This window comes from Trichoderma virens (assembly GCF_000170995.1).
Source record: "Trichoderma virens Gv29-8 chromosome Unknown TRIVIscaffold_5, whole genome shotgun sequence".
NCBI lineage: Eukaryota > Fungi > Ascomycota > Sordariomycetes > Hypocreales > Hypocreaceae > Trichoderma > Trichoderma virens.
This window is the reverse complement of record NW_014013744.1, coordinates 948603-973226: the sequence shown is the minus strand read 5'-3', so window position 1 is coordinate 973226 and position 24624 is coordinate 948603. Positions and strand designations below refer to the sequence as shown.

At 48.5% G+C, this 24624-nt stretch overlaps 8 protein-coding genes across 8 annotated transcripts; 3 read left to right on the top strand and 5 right to left on the bottom strand.

Annotated features, from left to right (window-relative positions):
• Window positions 1-1035: 1035 nt before the first annotated feature.
• On the top strand, window positions 1036-4116 carry TRIVIDRAFT_20727 (frequency clock protein-like protein; the record flags this gene model as incomplete). The annotated part of the gene is made up of 2 exons (XM_014101967.1): window positions 1036-1333; window positions 1394-4116. Coding segments are annotated over 2 exons (3021 nt in total), but the record flags the coding sequence as incomplete, so codon positions are not given.
• Window positions 4117-5034: 918 nt separating this feature from the next.
• On the top strand, window positions 5035-7441 carry TRIVIDRAFT_212556 (uncharacterized protein; the record flags this gene model as incomplete). The annotated part of the gene is made up of 5 exons (XM_014102272.1): window positions 5035-5301; window positions 5451-5980; window positions 6057-6149; window positions 6214-7086; window positions 7334-7441. 5 exons carry the CDS (start codon window positions 5190-5192, stop codon window positions 7439-7441), a joined length of 1716 nt encoding a protein of 571 aa, XP_013957747.1.
• A 1679-nt stretch (window positions 7442-9120) lies between these two features.
• Window positions 9121-10209, top strand: TRIVIDRAFT_37676 (uncharacterized protein; the record flags this gene model as incomplete). The annotated part of the gene is made up of 1 exon (XM_014102271.1): window positions 9121-10209. One exon carries the CDS (start codon window positions 9121-9123, stop codon window positions 10207-10209), a length of 1089 nt encoding a protein of 362 aa, XP_013957746.1.
• A 1474-nt stretch (window positions 10210-11683) lies between these two features.
• Window positions 11684-12322, bottom strand: TRIVIDRAFT_148944 (uncharacterized protein; the record flags this gene model as incomplete). The annotated part of the gene is made up of 1 exon (XM_014102270.1): window positions 11684-12322. One exon carries the CDS (start codon window positions 12320-12322, stop codon window positions 11684-11686), a length of 639 nt encoding a protein of 212 aa, XP_013957745.1.
• A 381-nt stretch (window positions 12323-12703) lies between these two features.
• Window positions 12704-14095, bottom strand: TRIVIDRAFT_64038 (uncharacterized protein; the record flags this gene model as incomplete). The annotated part of the gene is made up of 5 exons (XM_014102269.1): window positions 12704-12901; window positions 13128-13286; window positions 13365-13436; window positions 13486-13711; window positions 13758-14095. 5 exons carry the CDS (start codon window positions 14093-14095, stop codon window positions 12704-12706), a joined length of 993 nt encoding a protein of 330 aa, XP_013957744.1.
• Window positions 14096-15429: 1334 nt separating this feature from the next.
• TRIVIDRAFT_121878 (uncharacterized protein) lies at window positions 15430-15618 on the bottom strand (the record flags this gene model as incomplete). Its single annotated transcript, XM_014102268.1, has 1 exon — window positions 15430-15618. A coding segment is annotated over one exon (189 nt), but the record flags the coding sequence as incomplete, so codon positions are not given.
• A 1462-nt stretch (window positions 15619-17080) lies between these two features.
• On the bottom strand, window positions 17081-18016 carry TRIVIDRAFT_64039 (uncharacterized protein; the record flags this gene model as incomplete). Its single annotated transcript, XM_014102267.1, has 1 exon — window positions 17081-18016. One exon carries the CDS (start codon window positions 18014-18016, stop codon window positions 17081-17083), a length of 936 nt encoding a protein of 311 aa, XP_013957742.1.
• A 4232-nt stretch (window positions 18017-22248) lies between these two features.
• TRIVIDRAFT_199888 (uncharacterized protein) lies at window positions 22249-23784 on the bottom strand (the record flags this gene model as incomplete). Its single annotated transcript, XM_014102266.1, has 4 exons — window positions 22249-22254; window positions 22696-22954; window positions 23027-23718; window positions 23782-23784. 4 exons carry the CDS (start codon window positions 23782-23784, stop codon window positions 22249-22251), a joined length of 960 nt encoding a protein of 319 aa, XP_013957741.1.
• Window positions 23785-24624: the final 840 nt, after the last annotated feature.

Below are 24624 nucleotides of genomic sequence, written 5' to 3'. Positions count from 1 at the left end.
ACTGGCCATCATCGTCCTTGTTATTCCCCGTCAGCTTCTTTCCCCTCAGCACCGCGACCTCTTGACCTTGTTACATTCGAGCGCTTCCTTGGCCCTTTCGTGGATCGTACAAACTCTGGCAACGGGCATCACTAGGTCAAAAGCTGTGGACGCGATAGCCACGGAAATCCCTTTCTAACAGTCCACCATTCATACTTGACGAGACGCGACTCAGTGCCATTGAGGAGACGGAGCTGGTTCCGAACCCACCTCTCGGCCCTGTCGTTTGACCCCGATTGAAGACGCAAACAGTCGCGAGGGGCTGGATTTGATCTAACCGAGGAAAAAAAAAGACAAACCCCCCCCCCCCCCCCCCCCCCAAAATTCTATTCAACAGCTGGTGTACACGATTTCCGGCAAACAAGAAGACAACGGCAGTGAAATCTACGACTTGTGGTGATTTTAAATCACACCCTCGCCACCTGCTGCGAACTCGAGCTCTTTTCCCCTTCGCTGCACAGATCAAGACGTATACGGAAATCTTGGATCAAGCCGGCATTTTCTTTATAATTCCTTCATTTTTAATCATTTCATTTTCATTCCCCTCCCCGAATAATCGATCTCATCTGAAACTGCTGCCCAGAGCTGTTTACGAGCTCGGTCTTTTCTGAGGGTGAGTTGTCCGAGGTTGTTGCGGCCCTCTTTGCTTATCCAGTTCGATCGATCGATCGCCCAAGGTGCCACGGCAAATGACACGCCACTCCTGTGCTCATTAAACTGGCCTTTGCCCATCCCATTAGCCAATTTCCCGTCACAGACACACAGTTATGCAAGGATTGACCTGTTAACAATGCGTCTACAGAGTATAGGCGATTGACGAGGTGTGCCGCCTACCTACGTCACAAGCCGTCACATTGCTTGGACCCTTGGATATTATTCTCTGTAACCGCCCAATTCGGGCTGGAGAAGATATTCCGCCTGGCAACTAGAGAATGACTCATTATTAGATTGATCAAAATAGTTGCCAACATCTAGATGCTTTTCAGCTGAATTACAATGCAGTCGACAGAGGACAGACCTCACGAACCACCCCTTTCATCGACAGGCCACCCTCTCCCCCGACGAACTTCGCCGGAAACCTCAATCACGCTGAGATACCATCAACTCGCTCGCGATGCCTCCTTGAAAGCGAGCCGCGGCTCGGTTCCGCCAAATCAAGGCGACCAAGATTCATCATCGCCTCATCGAGCTTCATCAGGGGAGAGCCACGAAACTGGCCAGAGCGATGCCAAGAAATGGTTCAACCAGTCCAATCAAAATCCAACAGCCACTTTCGACAGCAATGCCATGGATGGTGAGTACCCAAGCCGTAGGTTGGTGAGCTAATGTATCAGAGTACTCACGCCCAACACAGTTGATCCGCCGTTCTTCCAAAAAGAGTCCGACTCATCCAACGAAGACAAGCCCTATCAACCGGCCGCGCCTCGAATTCAGTCCAACCCTCGTAGCAGCAGCGCTGATGACTACCGAAGCGTCATTGATGATCTCACGGTAGAGATACAAAAGTTGAAGGATGAGCTGAAGCGCTATAGGCAGCGCGGTCCTGATATGCTTCGAAAGGACAAACTCTTTGAAATCAAGATACATGGGTTGCCGAAGAGGAAAAAGCGTGAGCTAGAGGCTACGCTCCGAGAATTCACAGCGAGTTTGGGAGACTCACCCGATACCTCTTCGTCACAGCGTAACAAAAAGTCGTCGAGGCATGCCACGCGTGATCGGATGTATGCTGGTTCAGGCTCCAAGTCACAGTCAAAACATGCCTCATCGTCGTCTGGATCGCATACACGACCAGTTGACTCTGCCTACGCATCCATGTCGATTGGCGCTGGCTCATCTGGGACATCGTTGAATAGACCTCAGGGGGGTTCACGGTTCAAGACAAACGAACAGAAAGTAGAGAACTACTTGCGCGAGATCCCTGAGGGGCTGTATCCCCGATTTGTCTCCCTGACAGAAAAAGAGAAGAAGAAGCTAGTGGTCCGGCGTCTTGAGCAAATATTCACGGGGAAAATTGGAGGCAAACACGCTCATCGCAGCCAGCCTACCCAACCACCTGTCGTATCCATCGTGCCACCAGCAAAGGCGACATTGGGCAATCCTTCTCCCCAGCGGTCTTCACTGGTGCAACAACCAAAGCCAAGTCCTAATGCCAATCCCGGTGCTAACCTGAATCCTGCACCGGAGCCCATGCGCGAAGCTCGAATTCTTCCCCAAGAACATCAATCCGGACATACGGGGAAGAAGAGTAGATCACAAGACATGGGTTCAACGTCTAACTCTAACGGGGATCAAACTGAGTCAGGGGGCAACGGCAACAGCAGTGGCAACGGGAACGGATCAGGGACGAATCCGTCGCCGCCTATGCCGCCGCCTCCCGAACAGCGACCAACGAGGCCCAGAGATCTCGACCCTGATCGCGTCCAAATCCCGTCCGAAAATATGGAGTACATAAGGCATTTAGGTCTTGTCCCTCCAGAGCTAATAGCCGACCCTCCAGAACGGCCAAGCGACGATGTTCACCCTGACGAGGAAGGCTGGGTGTATTTGAATCTCCTCTGCAATATGGCGCAACTGCACATAATGAATGTTACTCCGGACTTTGTACGCAATGCCGTCGTTGACCTGAGCGCAAAGTTTCAGCTATCACCAGATGGTCGAAAAATAAGGTGGCGCGGCGGTACAGATGGCACCAAATTCAGTAGTGATAGCTCAGGCGACCATTCGCAACGGAGCCCTGAAACAGACGACACGGAAAACACGAAAGCAGACCACCATAAGAGACAGAAGACGGGTCGCTCAACCGGAGACTCTGGGAGCTCGGGTAATAACTTGTCCAAATTTGGGCCACAAGTTTCGGCATCATCCGAGAGCTTTCATTATAAACCTCTGTTTCTTCATCAGCAGTCGCCCAACGAGCAATCGTCGATGGAAGATGACACGCTATCGTCTTTCGGTCCTATTGAGGAAAGTAATGCAGATTCGCGGTGGGGTCAGAGTGGTTCTGGTGCATCTAATCGTCGTAAACGCCGTCGTGACGGTGCCATCATCTACTATAGTGGTGCTCCGTTTTGTACCGACTTATCGGGAGACCCGGGTGATATATCGCCAACGACGTACATGCTATCCAGCGGAAGGGAACGACTGGACCCCCAAGTGCAGTTTGCCCGCCCGATACCCTTCAGATCGGGATCAGGATCTTCAATGACCAGGCGGCCATTGAGTGACGCTAACCTTGACTTGGGCTCCATACCCAAGCTGGGTGTCAACGACGGGGTTAGCGTGCCCGAGCTTGTGACCGATTCGGGGGATGAATCCAGTGACATCAGTATGGATTTTCCCTGGAGCGATACGCAACAGATTCTTGAGGTTCGTCCCCTTGAGCCATGCGGTCTAGGTGGTGTGCTACCAGAAGATCACTTCATGGTGGTGGTTACGACTAGGCGATCGAAACTCGATGCACATCTCGGTCAGAGGAGTGTGGATCAGCATAACTTGTCCGAAGAGACCACAGACAACATCATCAATCGGATAGCCACAATGTCGACTTCGTCGCCCCGCCCGCCTGTCCATCGACGACCGGGAGCGGATGATTCGTCGAAAATCAAGATTGAGTACCTTTCAGGCCGCATCAGGCGCTTGGAACCAGTACCGCTTCCTCCACCAGTCATATTTTTCCCACCTTTCAGTGCAGATTCATGGTCCGAGGACGGATTCGGGTCCGATGGAGATGATGAATTCAATTCCTCAGAAGAGTTTATGAGCCGACGAGCAAACCCGCATCAGTCGGATGATTACCCTGACGGTGTAGACCTGAGCAGCGGCGACGAAGATGGCGAAGAGCCAGACGACGACATTGAGATGTCGAGAAATGAGGGGCGAGACAGTAGCCTGGACGACATTTCACAGCAGGGACTTGGTCGGGTCCCACCTGGATCACGGGGTAGCACCGAGGCCGTTCCAGGAACCATTCGTGGAAGAAGCAAAAGCGCTAGCGCTGAGGCTGTTCTCCGCGCCGGAGGCAGTTCTGCGGCCACTGCAGGAGGCGTCGAGAGCGATTACAGCAGCAGCTCCAAAAAAAGCGGCTGATTTGAAACCGCGTCTGAGAGGAGTAACATCTCCCTTTAACAGGGCAGACCACAAAAATCCTGCCAACCAGCGATTTACCAGCACTAATAGCACCAGTTAAAGCAGTACCAGTTTGTGATAGCAGAGAAGGGCGGCAAGAGAGTCGCTGGGTGCAAACTGAGTTTATTCCCCGTTTTTATTTATTTCTTATGCTTTTCCTTGACAGCCATGGAATGGCAGGCGTTGTTGAATGGTTGGATGTTCTCAACGAAAAAGTACGATCCCCAGGAGCGCGGTGGTTTTGTTTTTTGTATATGCGATACAGAAAGACTGTACAGATGCTTTTTCAATATCCCCTTAGCAAAGCCAATATGTATTTAGATGTTAGATATCCTGTATGTTTATGTTTATCTAAATCATGAAGTGTACTGATGATGGGTTCCAGCGGAGAATTATTTTGTGCATACCATTTTCTATTTTTGGGAGAGTTACGGCCAAACCTTGAAATATCTCATCATAACTTAGAAGTTTTGAGTCTGGATTTGGATTTGGATATATTAGAGTGGCGCTGCGGCTGGACTAGCCGCTAATTCTCAGCGTGCTGGCCCCTGAACCATCCACTCTCTGTTCATAGACAATGCCCCGAATTACTGGACAATCGTCCGCCCGTGTGCAGCTATTGTACAAAAGCAACAATGTGCTCCGTATAACATACAAACAAATGCAAGCACTGGGCAGTTGGTGAGACGGTGCGATGCACGTGTTGGGCCGTCACATCACATCATCGATAGCGGCTTACATGGATGGTGTGGCTGTTATTACTTCTGTGGCTGGAGATTCCCAAGGGTAAGGAGTACCTAATAAGTCCGGCATACGCAATCAGACCACACACCTGCATCTTCCATCGCATCAGGCTGAGGTTATGAATCATCGAGAGGGGCAGCCTGATTTATATAATACTGCTAGCTCACCGCTCGGAAGGCTGGGAAAGTCTAATCTGTTTTCTTTTCTACTCTTGAATTGCCCTACCCTGCCCTGAACTGCTCATTCTATTGACACGGACTTCGCCTTGTTGTCTGATCAAGATGCGGCTGCAATTGGGCTCAGCCGCGGTGGCCTGGCTCGCGCTTGGCGGGGAGGCGGTGGCGTCTCAGGAAGAGGTGAAATCAAACCGAGTTAGAAACATTGCAATCATCGGTGAGTTGGAACTGACTGCGATTTGGTTTCTTTGCACATTGAGTCCCCCAGATCGAAGGAGTGGAGTTTCCCCCGGACTCGATATAAGAGACGGGGAATGTGGGACGAGGCGGCACAACAGAGAGCCTTGGGCTAACCAAATGCCACAGGAGCTGGAGCTGCCGGTTCTTCAGCTGCCTACCATTTGCGACAGTATGCAGATGAAGCAGACGTCAAAGTCAACATCACAATCTTTGAGAAGACGGGCCGGATTGGCGGCCGGACGCTGACCGTCAGCGCATTTGATGACCCGCTGCAGCAGATTGAGCTAGGCGCGTCCATCTTCGTGGCCGTCAACCACATCCTCTACAACGGCACCAAGAACTTCAACCTGTCCATCGGCTCCAACTACCGCGTGGCCAGCAGCCAGGACGACGTCACGGCCATCTGGGACGGCGACAGCTTCGTCTACGAGACCACGGATGGCACGTCCTGGTGGTGGGATGCCGGCAAGCTCTGGTGGCGATACGGCATGAGCCCGTACCGAGCTGTCAATCTGGTCAAGGAGGTGGTGGGCAAGTTCCTGAAGCTGTATGAGCAGCCGTATTTCCCGTTTCGGTCGCTGACGGCCAGGGCGTACGAGCTGGGGTTGGTGAAGATTACAGCTGTGACGGGGGAGCAGTTTCTGGCCCAGAATAAGGTAGGCAGTGGTAGAGTCTCTCAACGTATTTTCCCTCGAGTTGAGCCATGTTTTAAGCTGACAAATTCTGTGTTAGATTGATGAAACGTTTTCGAGACACATTATTCAGGCGGCCACGAGGGTCAATTATGCCTCCAACCTGGCGTATCTTCATGGACTGGAGACCATGGTAAGCCCTCACCAGAATGCGATTCATGAATTCGGCCCAGTGTACTAATGAACAAACGTCTCAGGTCTCCTTTGCTACAGATGGTGCCATGTCTGTGGATGGTGGCAACTGGCGCATCTTTGATCATATGGTCAAGACCAGCGGTGCTGCCGTCCTCCACAATACCGCCGTCTCTTCCATTGGGTTCGCCAAAGACAAGACTTCATCCTCAGCTCCTAAGTATGAGATTTCAACTAGATCAGCTGCCGGCGAACCAGAAGTTGTTGAGACAGCATTCGACGATGTAATCATTGCATCTCCTTGGCAATTCAGCAACATTGAAGCTGGCGAGGGCGTCATCAAGCATCACATTGAAGAAATCCCTTACACCAAGCTCCATGTCACGCTCTTTGCCTCTCCCTTCAAACTGCACCCCGATTTCTTTGGGCTGCCACCAGGAACCAAGGCTCCAAGCAACGTCTACACGACTCTCGCCGAGGGTGAGGAGCCGAAAGAGGGAGCCGAAGGCGTTGGCAAGACTGGCTTCTACTCAGTCAGCACACTCAGGATGGCAGTCAACCCAAAGACGAACAAGACCGAGTTTGTGTATAAGATCTTTTCGCCCAAGCCCGTGACCCCGCAGTTTTTGTCGGATCTCCTTGGCGTCCAAGTGCCTGACACGTTTACGGCTACGACGGAGGAGAACGGGGGCGGATCCAGCCAGAACAGCGGTGTGGACCCGATCTCGTGGTATTACCCGCACTGGTTTTACTCCTACCCAATTGAGCTCCCGCGGGTGACCTTCCAGGACCCGATCCTAGGCAGTGGGCTCTACTACACATCTGGTATTGAGAGCTTCATCTCGACAATGGAGACGAGCGCCTTGATGGGGATGAATGTGGCGAGGCTCATTGTGGATGATGCGGCGGGCATTTCTCGGGCCGCTGTTCCCGGCGCTGTGAGCGAGGAGGACTTGGGGATGCACAAGGTCAAGGTAGACTTGGTTGTTGAGGAGGTTGAAGAGCCCGGTGAGCTGTGATTGGGGAGCCGAAGGGACTGAGAGAGGGATGAAGGAGGTTAACGGTGATGGTGGCTTGGAACGATTTTACACGGGCTTGAATATGGCTGGATTTTGTTGAGCAAGCGACACCTTCTTTGATATTTTTTTTTTTTTTTTGCTATTGATGAATGGGATTCTGAATCAGAATGACGAACTCATTGTTCTGCGCTGTAGAAGCTTATTCATGGATACAACATCACTCATACGGGTTTCCCGTCACGCTCGTTTTCGTAATGAAGAGGAGATGGCGTAATCGCTTAATGACACGCGCCGTTGAACCACATCTAAAGCCGTCGAATACCGGCTAATGCACCTTATCTATTTACCCATCTCATGGAAGCGCATAAAGCAAAGCGTTGGGGAAGGTTTAAAAAGCACCAAAGCTGCGACGTGCATTGACGAGAGCAGGATCTTTTTTCACGTCGATATCGGGGCCCGGTAGACTACATGTCCAGTTGCATATTGCAAATCCCATGATCAGCAGAAAAAAAAAAGGCGGAGAACTTGCATCGTGGTCTAGATGATGCCTGACGGAATGCCAAGCGTCGAAGCCAAAGTCCGGTAGATGTTTGTCGTTCCCCTCCTTGTTTCGTTTTCTTAATATACTTTCACGGCAATTGAGTTTTTGGCCCTTTTTTTGTCTGTGGTGTTTTACGAGCGTGCTATGTACTGTACTGTATGTTGTTGGGGTTGCGGTGGTGGCTTGCATCTAATGAAACCCCCTCCTTGCTGATGCGTGTCATTGCATATGGGGAAGCACGAAACTATACGCTTTCGAGATGCTAGTTGCAGTCTACTACGGTCGTAGTTATCTTAACAACCTCTAGTCATGATGGGAGAAGCTTTGCTATGTGCCGTTCCGTGTATGTCCGTGCCTGTGTGTCGTGGTTGATACGAAGTATATTCGTACCTGTACCTGTAGAACCCAAATCGCCGAGTCTTGTCCGGCTCAATACGGGGCCGAGAAGGGGACTTTAGATAGCAACGGCTCCTGTTAGCTTCGTTGTTCGCCGATTAGGGACTTTGCTTGCCAACGTGGGGCCGTTGAAGCGACGATACTGGCCGCGTTCTAGTGGTTCTTTTTTTTTTTTTTTTTTTTTTTTGGTCCCTACTCCCCTATGGACATCCCCCATCTTATCTCTGCCCATTTCTTGGGTTTGGTGAGGTGATGTGAGGGGCGATAGGGCACTCCGACGCCTCCTCGTCCTCCCTATTTCTCCGTGTCGTCGTTTTGTGCTTCAGTTGAGCAACTGTATAGCAATGGTATTACATCGTAGTCTCTGTACCATCTGCTTCACAACCACAGAAACAAAACACAGGAGCACAAGGAATTCCGTCTCGCCAAACGCAATCCCGGGATCCCGCGTCCGATAGTCGGGATATCTTCTGGCGGCCGGCCTGCGTCGGCATGTGCCGGGTAAGCCACTAGTGGCGCCGGCTCCGGCGGAGACTCTCTTTAGCTTTGCGTCCAGAACCATGAACAACTTAGCACGAGTAGTAATGGAGAAGGAAAGACTGGAACCCTTTTTTTTTTTTCCGGGGCGGCGAGTCGGGGTTTCGTAATGGATTAATTTTGCAGTGGTTTCCTTGCATTGCCAGGGGAGCATATTTTTAATCATGACATCCGGCTGTTATCATTAGCTAATTGGCAGGGGAGGAGCTCCGTAGATGCCCCAGTTGCCCGATGTCTGTGTCTGTACAAGTATCTCTTACCTTGCGGTTGGTTCGTGCTCCTTCCTTTTTCTTTGTAAGACAGATGGAAGTTGCTCTCCGCCTCTTCTTTCCTCCTTCATCATAAGCTAGCTTGTTTACTTGATTATAAAGACTTTTTGAATATATACACGCCATTCTTTGTTGACTTAGATTTGCCATCTTGGATCCTTCATCCCGCAAACATATCTTGCTTCTCTCAACTCCAGTACCTCAATCACAATGCCTGCCTCCGGTCCCGCATCGACAAAGGCAAAGTACAGTTTCACCGACGACTACAGCGAGGGAGCCCATCCCGACGTCCTCAATGCCTTGCTGCTGAGCAACAACACCCAGGAGGTTGGCTATGGCCGCGACACTTACAGCGAGACGGCTCGCGATCTGATCCGCCGCCACCTCGGCCGTGACGATGTTGGCATCTTCTTTGTGCCCAGCGGCACTTCGGCCAACGCAATCTCCATCGCCGCCTGTCTTCGACCCCACGAGGCCGTCATTGCCTGCAGCTCTGGCCATATTGTGACGCGAGAGACGGGAGCCGTCGAGGCTAGCGGACACAAGATCATCAATGTCGCTCCCGTCAACGGCAAGATGACCCCGGAAACCCTCACCAAGGCCCTCGACGACAACTGGCACTTCCCTCACATGGCAAAGCCCCGGCTCGTCTACATCTCCAACGCCACTGAGATCGGCACCATCTACACCAAGGCTGAGCTGACCGCTCTGAAGCGCATCTGTGAGGCCAATGGTCTCCTGCTCTTTGCCGACGGTGCTCGTATCGGCGCTGCCCTCACGTCCAGTATCAATGACATGACCCTGCGAGATATGCTCGAGCTTACCGACATCTTCTGGATCGGCGGCACCAAAAACGGCGCTCTGCTGGGTGAGGCCGTCGTGGTCAAGGACACCAAGCTTGCCGAGGACTTTGAGTTCTTTGTCAAGCAGCGTGGCTCTCTGCTCGCCAAGGGTCGTATCATGGGTGTGCAATTCGCAGAGCTCTTCCGTGAGGATGACTCTCTGTACTTTAATCTCGCTCGACGAGCCAACTTGGCGGCTGAGAAGCTCTCACGCTCTATTACCGGAGCTGGGTATGAGCTCAACGCCAAGACGGAGACGAACCAGGTTTTTGCCGTGCTACCTCTGACCCTTGTCCAAGCTCTTCAGCAGGAATTCTCATTCTATGTATGGGAGAAGTATGGCGAGTTCGCAGTCGTAAGACTGCTGACTACTTGGGCTACTGATCCTGCCCAGCTGGAGAGATTCAATGAGATGGTGCTTAGCTGGAAGCCGGACGCCCAGCAGAAGACGCTTTAAAGCATGTTTCACAAATAGAGTGATGGCGCGATTTTTCATCTTTTATTCTTTGGGAAAGGTTGGTGGTGTCGCAATGTTGGGCATGCGGGATGTAATTTCAGCGAGAATGTTGATGCACGGTTACGGCGTTGAGGGCTCTTGGGTACATTGAATATAGAAAACTTGGATCAACAATAATGAATAAACAGCGGCTGATAATTTTTACTTTTTGTGTTCCTTATGTGTGCGATGTTGGCCGTGACGTTTCTTGTGTCAAGCTGATTAAGATGTCGAATGGTCGTTGATGCTTGGCCTGGATATTTTAAATGACCTATTCAACTACAAGTTTTTATTAATTCGAGGTAGAATAGCAAATGACACCCTAGTTCTCTGTTAAGAGCAATGTTCTACTTATACATATAGTTGATGTTAATGTTGCTTAAAACACATCTTATGGAAATGACGTTAAAAGGCCCTTCTAGTTAGATGTAGAAACATCTACTATCCCCAACCAGAACACAAAAAATATCCAGACAACGACGAAAACCGCTTTTATGGGCCTCTCATCTCCTTCTCCCCCGAGCCCCCAGTTTAGTCCATCGTGGGTTATGGGACAGGCGTGGGGAGGGAGAAGAGAGATCTGGCACGTGGCGAGATAGTTTTCCTCCCCCAGTCGCTAGTCGTCGCATACGAGGAATGTTGGGCGAGTGTGCAAGAATTTGCGAGTGTAGCTAGGCCCTTGAGTTAAGTATATTAATATCTAAGCATATCTATGTATATACAGTAGAAGACGAAATGGGTGTCGCGGGTTAGTTAGATGACGATAAGAAGGACCCATTTTCAGTCGGATTGTGGCTTGACATCCCTGTCAGTTTGTACTTCAGAGGTACTGTTGTAAATTGCAAAAATGACAGACATCAACGGGAGGGGAAAAAAATCCTAAAATATGAATATAGCCTGATATCGTATATAAATCTATCACTTATCCCAGCGATGATGCCTCGTAGCATTCCAGCCAGCCACATCCGACAGCATATCCTCCACATCTGGCATTGGGAGACCAGATTTACTACTATATAAGCGACATCCTTCATGAGACGTATATTAATGAAGGTGTTTGGGGAGAACTGTGTTAGGATATCTTGGAAAGGGCCTCCTGGCCTCTCTAGTAGTTAAGACACTGCTAGAATCTACCAGTCGTAGAAATAGCCTCAAGCTAATCGGCAGCTTACCGGTAAGCCATATGCCACGGCCATAATGGAGAACCTCGAGTGGCTTAAAGGCGATAATTCCCTAAATTATAGAACTCTAGATTTAATAGGCATCTATAGCCCCAGTACCAGTCCAGCGATCGAACCGAGTGAACCTTTAAGCGAGCCGCCAAGTGGTGGTGAGAGAGGAACCCACTGAACCCGAATACATACACCCTAACTTCTAGTGGAAGGTATCTATGCGGGAGAATATACAGTACTCAATTAAAATTGTTACTTCATGTTTAACCCCTGGCTCCTCGGTTACGAAGCAGCTGAGCTACGTCCACTTGTCCACTGTGTAAAGCATAGCTGAGTGGTGTTGATCTATTAATACTCTTTGCCCCAATATTAGCCCCTCGGTCAAGAAGCAACTTAACCACATCCACATAACCTCCCCCAGCTGCCTCAAAAAGTGGTGTTACCCCATTTACCTTTTTTGCTTCAATATTCGCTCCTCGGTCAAGAAGCAGCCGAGCCATATTTACTTTTCCATTTTGCGAAGCATAGCTGAGTGGTGTCGATCCAACAACACTCTTTGCCTCAATATTAGCTCCTCGGGCAAGAAGTAACTTGACCACATCCACTCGTTCTTCCCAAGCTGCCTCACTAAGTGGTGTTGCTCCATTCTTCTTCTTTGTTTCAATATTGGCTCCTCGGTCAAGAAGCAGCCGAACGATATCCACTTTTCCAATTAGTGAAGCATAGCTGAGTGGTGTCGATCCATCATGACTCTTTGCCTCAATATTAGCTCCTCGGTCAAGAAGCAGCCGTGCCATATCCACCTTTCCATTTTGTGAAGCATAGCTAAGTGGTGTTACTCCATGAATACTCTTTGCCTCAATATTAGCTCCTTGGGCAAGAAGTAATTGAGCTACACCCATTTGTCCCTCCCAAGCTGCCTCACTAAGTGGTGTTGCTCCGTTCTTCTTCTTCACTTCAATGTCGGCTCCGTGGTCAAGAAGCAGCTGGACCATGCTCACTTGTCCATTCAGTGCTGCCGAGTGAAGGAGTGCAGTACCAGTGCTTTCGTCTTTCGCCCCAATTCTTCTGTCCTCGGCGAGCAGCATGGATGCTATGCTCAGCCGACCGTTTATAACGGCATATTGAACCGCTTTCAAATAACAGGCATCATTTCCGTTTCCTTTCAAATGTTGTAGAAGCTTGACCTGTGACCTGAATCTCTTTTGACAATATTGACATATTAAACGGTGCCCCCCCGTCGAATTTGCATTATATTCTGGCCGGATAGCTGAGGTAGCTGGTTAGCAAAGACCCTCGTCCATCGAATGCGAATGTAAATGATGACTCAAACCTTCAGCAATGAATCGCTTCTGTATTACTTCAAAGGCGTCGTTGTAGCATTCGGTAAAGAATGGCTCAATGGCTTTATAATTTGCATCATATTTGCTTCTAAACTTTGGCAGGCCAGAGTGATTTTGGTTAAAAGGGGTTTGGGTATGCTGTACACGATCAGAGTAATATCCTATTGCTGAATTGCGGGTCACGAGAATATCTGAAGGTCCAGTCAATTTCCATTCTCCAGTCGACTCCTCCTATTCAAACGCGTCAGTCATGCTACACGAAAACTTGACCTTTTCTGCTAACCTTGGTAGTTGGACTCTTCATTGTCTCATAGACCGATACTACCCTTGCATCGGGAAAACAAAATACCCGATTGAAATTTACCTGTAAATTTCTCAAATAGTAGGCATCAGGCTCGAGGCTGGTTATGAGGCCCCTGTTTGGCATTCTATCCACAATCGGCATCCAGTACTCGGTCTTAATGCCGCCATTTGGAACTCCAAAAAATAATAAACCGTAAATGCTCAGAAAATCATCGGGATACTGCTCAGACATCTTATATATAGCCTGCGTCGTCACGCAAATTAGACTCCGAATATTTAAGAAGAAGAAAAAGCTAACCTCCTTGACAACTAATCCCCCAAGACTATGAGCGATGAAAACAATCGGGGTTGGCACGAACGCCTCTTGGGCCTGGGAAAGAGTAAGCTTTTGATCTGCCTTTTAGGCAACTTATACTCACGGATCGCGCACCCCGTATCGCATTGACGTCGGAGCTCAGTCTCGTAGCAATGTCGCCGATGTCTTGGAATGATTCGCTATTAACAAGCGTTGTATCATATCCATAAAGTAGAACACGAGCCCTTTTAGCTGTTTTTGCAACCTCATCTCTCAGCCACATGAATGTGCCTCCTCTTTCCTTCCAAGAACCGAAAGGATGACTGCTTAGTCCGCTGACAGCAATAATACTATATCCGTAAGCATATACGCATTTACGTCGCCGATAAAGCTCACTCTATTGTATCACCAGAGTCATCTTCCGCATCATTTAGAGATGTAAAGCCCTGAAATGAAGAATCCACAAAGATTCGGTGACTCTCGTAACCCCATGGCACAATTGCCGTCACTTCGCCACGATTCTTAAGGTTTCCCGGTGTCTGCGCAAAAGTGACCGTAGCTACTTTGGTACCGTTATTGACTGGACTGTAGGGATCCGATGCAAGTGAATGAATAGTAGGATTAGCTTTGACTCCATCTTTATCAAAAGCCTTGGAAATTATTGTTTTAACGTCATCAAATGAGGCATTAGCAGGAATGCCCTGGACGCGGTAGGTTGTTTGAGTGGCCGCCATGGAGTAATTTGACAATCTGGCATATACATACCAAATTGTAGATAAGAGAGGTTAGGGTAGCAGATCACAACTTGGCCGCTGAAACTTCTATGTGGCTTGGTACAAATACCATAGTAGGGTATTAGGTTTTAGTTAAGAGTATAGCCTTGTCGGGCTTCTCCTTTACACTGTTATCGGCACTAATATTAAGGTAGTTGCGCGAGGCTTCGAAGCAAGTTTGCTGCTGTGGAGATTGCTAATGGAATATGGATAAGAAAGAACATCATCGTAAATGATCAGTAATAACTATAGGCCAATGCTTAGCCACGTATCCCACATTGCTTGGCGAAATTCTGCCTGACCAGCACACCTCGTGCGGCATCCATTATCCGTTTATGACAGGGGCCGGGGATAAGTTGACAGCTGATCGGCGAGGCATTCAAACCTCTCCATCAGCGTTTAGTCATGCATGTAATAAACCGGCCGAACGGTGCGAGCAGATAAAATCTCCGCAAGCAGTTATTTAATGGCCCCGTGTGGAAACGGAAGCAGCATGCATAAAAAGCTTGCATGTCTTTAAAGTTGATTGATCGGTTCTGTTTCTAGATACGATGCGCCTAATAGGGTAAATATATGCCGGCCAGTAAGCAAAATCGAAACCGTCTAAATTATTGGTGTTCGATTAATCACCGTGAGCTGCTTGAGGCCTCAAGCTCTCCAGCCGAGTTGTCAAGTTGCAGATGTCCTCATCATAGTACGACGGAATATAAACGTCTAGAAAGCCTAGCATTGAGTGAAACTGCAGCCGCAAATTGCCACGTCACCTTGCATTTATGGCTTTGCTGCCTGGAGGATGCACTCGGCTGCGGAAAGGCAATAAAGGCTAGTTGACGTGGCAGTTTGCGGCTGCAGCTGTGCTGCGTCAGACTTCTGATAGGACACCCAATCTGTCATGATATCTACTTGATACATTCCTATTTCTCTCCTTACGTGGGGCTCGCATATCCTTCTACGACATCTAAGTATTTTACTCCTTGAGAGATGCCAAGCCGTCTATTGCTTTCTGGGCAGGCTGTGCCCACTGAATATGCGGACAACAATTTCGACCAAGCAGATTAGTCAATCTAATTGCACAGCCATATCCAAATCAGCCTCATTGCGATTCTGCTCCATTGTCCACATAGTACATAACATCAACTACATCTACACCATATCTACGGAATATTTTGCCGCCCAAGCGTTTCTTAACGAAGAGCATGAACATGGTGGGCCAGAAAATATGTCCACCAATGAGAACAATGATTATGTACTAGGTGACATTGAGATATATTGTAGTCGCCGTTTGTCCTACGGGGATCTCCATCAGGCGAGATGGCGATGACAACGTTGTGTTTCTCAACTTTGCCAAATAGATACTCGTTATTATTGTTCGTAGAGACTATCTCTGGCCTTTCGCGCTTTTCGTCGAAGACAGTTCGGGTAGCAGCGTATTCTGTTGTGATAGCATAGATCCAACTGGTTGTGTAATTATCAGGGTTCGACAGCTCTCTAGACAACTTATCAAGTGAATCAGGAGTAGGATCTCTATAAGCTGAACTCGTCAACATTCTTACTAGGTTCAGTCGTTAAAGCCATAGAAGTGTGATTTGTGTCTAGATGTCCTTGTGTCTTCAGAACGGGGTACTGGCAGCAGAGGTAAATCACGTAACCTTCACTTGCCACTACCAGCTCTCTGCGGCTTTCTTGTCTTCTTAACGGACAATCAGTGTAGTTCATGGCGTTTATATGTATTAAATTAGACATGCTTATACATAGTCTCCGAAAGAGTTTGTTTAGACGAGACGGCTAATTCGCTCCTAAGTGTATTATAGAAGAAGTCTACTAATTTAAATCAATACATATCCGGTCATTTGGTTAGTGTGTCGCAAAGGGCCTCCTGCATGAATGGCGTAATGCAACTACGGGAGCCATGGCTGTAGGTAGTATATGCAAAACCCCCATTTCTGGCTGCCTAAAGAATGAGGGGGAGAGTGTGCAAAGTGACATTTGGCGATAGGGCAAGGTCTAAAACATCCTGTTTTGGCTTTTGTTGGTTGCAGTTCTGGGTAATTGTGATGCTCGTTCGATACAAAGCACATAGTGTACGTTAAACCAGCCACAGTTACCTTTCTAGGGTGGCTCATTATGGGTAGTTGTATCTAATTTCGTGACGCCTATTTCGCTTTCTGCTATATATATATATAAGCAGTTTATACATAAATTATATGAAAACTACGTGAGTTGCCCGTCATTCATCTCGTCTGGAGGAATCGCAAGCAGTCATATGCCATATTGCGACTACTGTCTTACAGTCATCCAATCATTTATCCGCCACTGTATTCCTACGGTGTTCCCAAATCTGAGACATGTTGCAAAAGAAATTGTCTCAGTCAATTGTGGACTTGGTCTACCTGGATCAACAACAAAGATGACAAGCAAACAAGGAAGCCAATCATCTCGACTTTGTCAGCGACCGGAAGCGTTGGTACCTGCTGTTTGCCAATGTCACTGTCCATCCTAGACCCTCTTTACCCCTGGCTTTGGAACGCTAGAAGGAAAATTGGGCGTAGAAAGACGCCACCTTGTTCGCTCACAGTGTAGAAACATGGCATGTGAAAGTTCCGGAGCTACAGAGCTTACGCACGGTGAAAATCTGGACGAAATAGGTTATGATAGTAAGAATAAGCACATGTATTTGTCCCCGTTGGACCGCAAACGCTAAATAGGAGTAACCAAAAGCAAAGAGCGAATTTCCCTTCTGAGCCGTCGTGGCGCCAGATCTAGCCCTCTATGAACATTTATCCATCTATTCACACCTTGTAAACATGATGATATGCATCTCGCACTCATCGAAAAGCATTTTTGAGGATGAGGTATCATGTCGTAGATTCAAATCCAGTTTAGAAAAAAAAATAGAGGTCAAAAACCCTCTTGATGTACAATGAATGTTAGGGGGTCATAACTCATTCAGTCGCTGGACTTATGCATGCTGCCAGTGACGTAGTTCTCGGCTCCGAGAGAGTTGATGGTTTCGATATCTTCCTCAGATAGCTCAAAGTCAAAGCTCTCGAGGTTGCTCTGAATACGAGAGGGAGTCAAACTCTTGGGCAGCACAACGTTTCCGCGAGAAGCATTCCAGTTCAAGAGGATTTGGGCAGGAGTCTTGCCGTATTTCTTGGCAATTGCATTTATAGTGGGATCTTCAAGCTTGTTCCCCCGAGCCAGCGGAGAGTAAGCTTCAATCATAATGCCATGCTTGCTGCAGAGCTCGACAAGAGCTTCGCGTTGGCAGAAAGGGTGGACCTCAACCTGGTTGACGGCAGGGACTACACGAGCATTCTCGAGAAGGTTCTCAATATGGGCGGCTCCAAAGTTGGAAACGCCAATGGACTTGACCTTGCCCAGTCGTTGAGCTGTCTCCAGAGCGCGCCAGCTCTCTAGGCGCTTTTCTTCATCTTGAGCGGGAGAGTGGATAAGATACAGGTCCAAATAGTCGAGGCCCATCTTGTCGAGAGATGAACAAAGCGCGTTGAAAGTGGCTTCGTAGCCATGATCAGAGTCCCAGAGCTTGGAACAGACAAAGATCTCTTCACGAGGTGTGCCAGTCTTCTTCATCCAGCGGCGGATTGCCCGACCGCAAGCTTCCTCATTGGCATACCGGGCGGCAGAGTCAATGTGGCGGTATCCAGCATCGAGAGCAGCCGTGATGGCATCCTCAGTCTCCTGGCCGTTGGGGGCCTTGTATACACCAAGAGCAACCTGAGGAATGCTGTTGCCATCATTGAGGGTGATGGAAGCAACTGACGACACAGAGCTGCTGTGAGACCGGTTCTGGACGATAACTTTCTTGAGGCTGGAGCGGCGCTCAGGGGAAGTCTCGGGGGTGATTGCAGAGGGAGCCATTGTGAATAAGGATGTAAAAGTGTGACAGTATGGTATGATGTGACTTATACGTTTAGAATGAATGCAAGGTAACTCTCTGATGGGAGAATGATTGATATATATGTATAATCTAACACAGAGGCCACTCGTATAAGCCTGTGGAATGATTGATGTTTAGAATGGAGCATGGAGATGGATTTGTGGGGGTTTACCAGCTGCTTAAATACTTGGAAAGCTGAGAATCATCCTGCTCCTTTTGGTCCGACTTCTGCATGTACATCTCTTCAGCTCACTATTACTCAAAGATGAAGACTCGCTTGTTACGGGTCAACGAGCATTCCGTGAGCCCATCGGTGGCTTGGCAACCCAGGAAGTACATGCAATACATCTCCATCTCCTGTCGATGCCAACACCGCCTCCGTCATTTCAAGACGGTTGTGGAGTTAAACATCCCCTGAAGAGCGCCATTTGTGAATCGGCTTTTTGGGAACGAAGCTGAGCGGCGCCAAGATTATCTGGAGACATGTAGCATGAGTGGAAAGGTGGAGAGGACGCGATAACACAACTGCGGCATTTTATCAAGGTATCCAGTGTTTTATCATCGCGTCTCCAGCAGCTGTGTATCTAAGGATATGATAGCCTCGTGAAATGGACGAGTTCCGAAGTGTTATGACGACGGTTGTGGAGGCTGCAATGGATAGTTATATGGGTCGTGATGGATCGCAGGTGGCAGGCTGATCCATCTACAGGCACGAGAATCCCTGTTGAGAGATTCCCGCGTTCTATCGCTTGCATGGAAATGACTTTCGATGTTCCTAGTTTCCACTTGTTACCTATCAAACCGCGCCTTGTCTGCGTTGCCCACGGGGTTTTTTCTACTTACAACCACAAGTACACCAAAATAGCCAGTGAGATGGATCAAACTGATCCGTCTCTCATCCACACCGAGTGGAGCTTGACCTTGGCTTGTGTTTCAATAGAGCAGTAGAGCAGTATCAGTTTTTTCGGTATTTGAACCCCGAAGTGAGGCGAGTTCAACGATTCTTTCGTATCACAAGTGGATGCTTTCCCCAGAAGAAGAAACTCATGTCTTTGGCCCCAGCATGATAGATCCGGTGTGATACTGGGAGAGATTTACGAGGGATAACATTTAATTTTGCCTTCTTCATTTTTTTGGCTTTAGTGCCCTGTCAAGATCGGAACCAAAGATTCCCCGAATGACTGCAGGCCGTAATGCTGAAAGAATAAGCCAGGCTCCAAAAGGTGAAAGAGGAGTATAGGTACGGCGCAAGTTACATATGGACTGGCAGGTGAAATGCCAAGATACATGTACTGTATACAGCCCATGGCAACAATCCACAGCATATTCACCGCTGAGTTGAAGTGATCGGCAGTACCAGCTTCAACATCAGAATGTACATAGTACCTAGGTAGGCACATTGCAGGTATATACATGTATAGGGCCCACCACCGACGTACCTATGTAGCAGCCGAACCTTCCCACTGATTATTATCGCAGGGATCGGCAGCTGAAAGCTCTGCCCAACACCTCTGCGCGTGCAAGGAGACACAGCAACAAGGCAAGAGCATTGCAGTAATAATACAGCAAGAACAGAAAGGCGGCAGTTGCGCTAACCGAGTGCAGTTACCACCGCAAGAACTGCGCCAGTGGCTGCCGTGCCGCTTCGGTCCAGCCAAGCCGGAGACGGGCGCCGAAGCCACGGGCTTTCAGGGGAGGTGCATAGTGCCAGCCCCTGGCAGCTGGACATGTCTAGGCCATATGGAAGAGATACGAAAGATGCTTTGTATCGTTATCTTTATCTGCCTTAATTTTCTCTTTATTTAGCATTTGTTGCAAACAATAGGTATTGCAATACTACCAAGCTTATATGCAGATCGATCCAGCATCTTACAGATCTTGAGTAACAAATCTACTTTGACCAAGGGTTACACACAGTGCTCCATACAAAGCCATGAACAAGTACAGTACATTATCTGCTGGCGTGTCTCCATTCTATTGTCCGCCATCGCATTAGCTGTACTCTCTTATGTACAGATAACAAACGGTCAGTTCAAGGATCTTTACACTGGAGATGGGTCTCTCCTGACGTCATTTTCCCGCCAGATGTCACGGACCCCGGCCCTGGAATATCCATTTCCAAAGTTGTCATGAAATGGGGCTGACCGCTGAACTTGTCCAATTCGGATTGGTGAATACAGCTGATTCCAGCTCGGGTCCCATAACTGAATGGATCTGAATCGTTGACAAGAGTGGATACACACACCAGCATACGAAGAGAGTGGTACGAGTGTTGTCAATTGTGTAGCCCGATAGGCCAGCAGTGTGTAGGCTAAGGCAGAAGCACATGCAATTCTCCCTGCCTGGACATTGCAGCTGGTCCCCTAATGATTTCAGGTAGCTTCTTCAACGATCGCTGCGTCATATTGCAGGATCTCTTATCCCTGATAATGCCGCGTCTACCACTGTACATGTACTGTACATGTATCTACTAGGTACATGTATCTCTCGGCGCAAGATACGGCAGACACGCTAGGCACTGGAGATCTGACATGATGGAATTGAGATCGGTGGCATTCAGTGGGCCGAGTATACACTTTGCAGCAAATTTTCAGCTCTTCTTACCCACTGCCCTCCATGTTTACAAGATGAAAGCCGTTACAAGTCACTCTCTCTTCGGTGGGCACTGCGATTTCCACCCCCAGATTCATATCCCCAGATCAGCAAGTTGTTAAAGTTATTTCTTTTCACGGCCCATTTAGGTCGTTGCTATACTACTGGCACTTGTGAGACAATGTGGGCGTTCATATGAAAAGATCAGCGGCGGCTCAAAAGATACCGGCACAGATCGCCGCGAATCTCTCAGAGACTTTGAGAAATTTTCCTTCTCCCCTGTTCAATCCAAGTACTATAGTACTTCTGTACGTACCGCCGTTTATGCCGTCGCCAGGTTGATCCTGTGTATCAAATGGGAACAAGATCTACAATACTGCTGGGTTTATGTCCATCGTCACTTTTTGGGTGCCTTGGCAATCACTTGTTTACCACTTACGGGTACATACTATACAAGGTTGGCGTTAACCCCTTTACTGTTCTCTGCCTGACAAGAAAAGAGCAGGGACTGGGTTTGGTGGGAGACCGAGGTGGGTGGTACTGCTCATATCGCGGGTTCTGTCTGTTTGCTTAGGTTCGTACTGGGTACAAGGAGGGCTAGTCGATGGTCCTCATTCAAGGTGTGATTGGAGCTGTTCAAAAGTCTCTAATACCTTCATGTACAAACTCGGTGAGAGCGTAGAAGAGGAAGGAGGAGAGGTCATATGCTGGTGTGAATGGTTCCTTCCTCTGGGACGCGAGAGGGAATCCGCACATATCGACAACCAAAAAAAGTGCTAGGCTTTATGGAGAGGCATATTGGATGCTACTGAAATCCTACAGACACCACATGTCGGAAGGCACTCTCTTGAGTGAAATGTAATGCACGATCTTGGACGTCTCTGTGTGTGCAAAAGTCCCCCATGTGGAGAGCTACGGTGAGACTTTCTACCTCTCTCCTCTCCATATTGTGGAACTGACGTCGCTACCTAATGTTTCAACATCGACTGGCCGGGTACATTCGGCGAAGGCGACCATACCAGCAGTCATCTCGATGAATCCGACGGACCCAAACTTCTACTAGTCTAGCAGATAATGAGAGCAACAAGACGGCATTTAGGAGCCGTGCGTACTTCGAACAGAAACGCCTTATGTAAGGCGTATTCCCTCGTTCTATTGCAGGACCATCTTAGAAAGCCATGTTTCACACGGACTTGGCAAAAGTTTCCAATTGGTCTACCAATCTTGGATATAGATCATCACTCTAGGAGAGAGTAGGCAAGGACCGTGCATCTTTCTCAGCTGAATCTGAGAGATGTCTATATACATCACGAATACGGATTGCTGGTAGAGAGTAGCATCTCGGCCAATATGCCTACTCATGAGGCTCTTTTCTTATCGGCAAACATAGCTGTTAGGCCGAGGTCACGCCGTCAGCATCCACTCTTCCCTGCTCTGCTCCTCTGCCGTCATGGTATCAGGCGAATCTGTATGTCTTGGAAGCCAAGAAGCAGTCATGCATCCTGCTAGATATTATTTCTATTAGTGGCGTTAGGTGCAGGTTCTTTAAAAGAGAAGACGCCAGATATAGAAAATGATATTTCTTTTTATTTATTCATGGTGAGCTTTAAAACTGATCATTTCACATCTATAAAGAAATATACAGTTTAGTACTTGACGAAGAGTTTATTACTACACCCTCTATCTTCGGTAAAAACCACAGCGGCTAAAACCAAAAAAAGAAAAGAAAAGAAAAGAAAATTTAGAGAAGAATGACAAGAATGATTCGAGTGCCATCTGTTCCCATGTCTAATCAGTGCCTTTGTCTATAAGCAGCCTCCCGAATATCTGCCATTCTATTCATCACATCCATATCCACAACACCGGATCTATACCCCGCCTCGATCAACGCCGGCGACACTCTCCCTGCTGGTGACGCCTCTCTATGCAATGAAGGTAGAACAGGGCCAATTGCCAATTTGCGAGCAGGAGATGGCGTTCGAGTTGAATACGCCGGTGGTGTCATCTACAAAGAGCGAATAAAAACAAGAAAGTGGTTAGTTATGTTTAACATGCATCTTTAACGTACGAGTCTCACCCATCCTGACATGCGCTCTTGCACCTCGTACTTCATGCGGGCGGCCTTTTCCTGTTCCTCCATATCCCACCTCACGGCGATAACATCCGGTGCTACGAGAACCCACTGCCGGAGATCCGTGGACAGAGCACGAAAGCCAGGAGAGTTGGCGTTCTCGAATTTGCAAAGCTGGGTGTGCGTAGCCTCGACGCCGTAGTAAATAACGCCTGGTAACTGGGGACTGGCCGAACCAGGGTCAACAACCATGATTCTGGCTCCCAGTTAGCAGTTGCAACCAAGCAAACAGAGAAGTTGTCAGGAAAGAAAGGATTAAACTGCTCACTTGGTCCCTTTAATGTCAGTTTTATGATTCTCGTGAACCATGTGAATTTGAAACCGCTGATAAATGTCTAGAAAGTGGTTATTAATATTCTCCAAGGTTTCGTTATCCTTCTTCAGCGTCCGAAGCAGCACAGATTCGGACTCGAAGAGCTTTCTAGGTATTACAGCGTCCGACATGGCCTGCAACACGATAGCCCATGATGCTGCATCAGATCCCGTGTGAGGCGTTCCCAAGAACATGATGCCGTAAGTGGACACAAATATGGAGCGGTAATCTTCGTGGTGTGCCGCCCGCAAGTCGTTAGAGTAGAGTAAAGCCCGCTTCACGAGAATTCCACCCAGGCTGTGGCAAACCCAGATGATGGCATTGTTGAATGTTCCCTCACTCTTTCGATACAACGTAAGACTCGTTACCAACGTCTGGGCGTGTTGATGAATGAAGTTATCGCTGGCACTATTGTCGTTCCCTCCAGTATAGACGTCTGCATTGTAGCCATACACAAGAACGTTTGCTTTCGCTTCCCTCAGTGACTTGGGCAGCAGATCAGTGGGCCAAAACCTTCCGTTCTTAGCTGTCCATGTCTTTCCAGGGTGGCCATTCAAGCCGTGTACAAGCACGATATCAACAAGAGCATCTGGATGGGTATATACAGCCGTGGTCTCGTATCGAGCAATGGCCTTGTTTATCGATCCCTAAACAATGTTGATCCATTAGTGTCAATCAAATCATGCAAGAAACGAGAAATAAGTGCGTACCATGATACCCAATAGCAATATCCAAGTAAAATTAGTCAAGAATTCCCAAGAACTGTGAAAAGTGCAAGTTGCTTTCAGTGCTTCAGACTCTTGCTTCTGGAAGCTAACACTGCAACGTCTCTTTATAAGATGCCATTCCTGTCACACGTCTGTAAATAGAGGCTAATGCCTTGAAAATGGTAGAGCCGACCACAGCCTCAAATGACATATGCGTTCAATTACACTCTCATAGATGGTAGTACTGCAAACTGCCCGATTCGGGAAGTCGTTGCACGCGGGCAGCTGATACTCGTGGAAGCATAGTAGAAGCTTTGAAAGATGTGTATCACGCTAAAGTCAGGTGCGAGATTCACAGCCTGATATCGGCCAGGCTTAGAGACGGAGAAGAAAGGGGGACGGAAAGTTTGCTCATTTGTGCGATATATCTGATCCGGCAGTTCATGTCGTAAAACAAGAGCTGAGCCACGACGATGCAACAGCGGAATTCTACTCTTCCAGCTACAGGCAGTATTTGAGAACAAGATAGAGCCATAGATGGATCCTTGATGGTTTGTGCCGAGGGATGGCTTCCCTTGGTGTCCGGATCCTGTCTGACTTGACACCCTCTTATCATCCAAAATGACCATATGCAAGCATAAACCGCCATATGTCATTTCTGAGGCCGCTAACGCCGGCGCAGTCTTCCTGACCGCTTTTATGACTCCAGCGGAAGCTCTCTCTAGTAGCACTGATCACCCGTCGCACATGGACAAGGTACTCATCTGCAGAGATTTCCGAAGCAGGCGCCCGACAACGCCTACCTCGGCCGGTTCCTCTTTGTCGTATGTATGCGATTACCATACG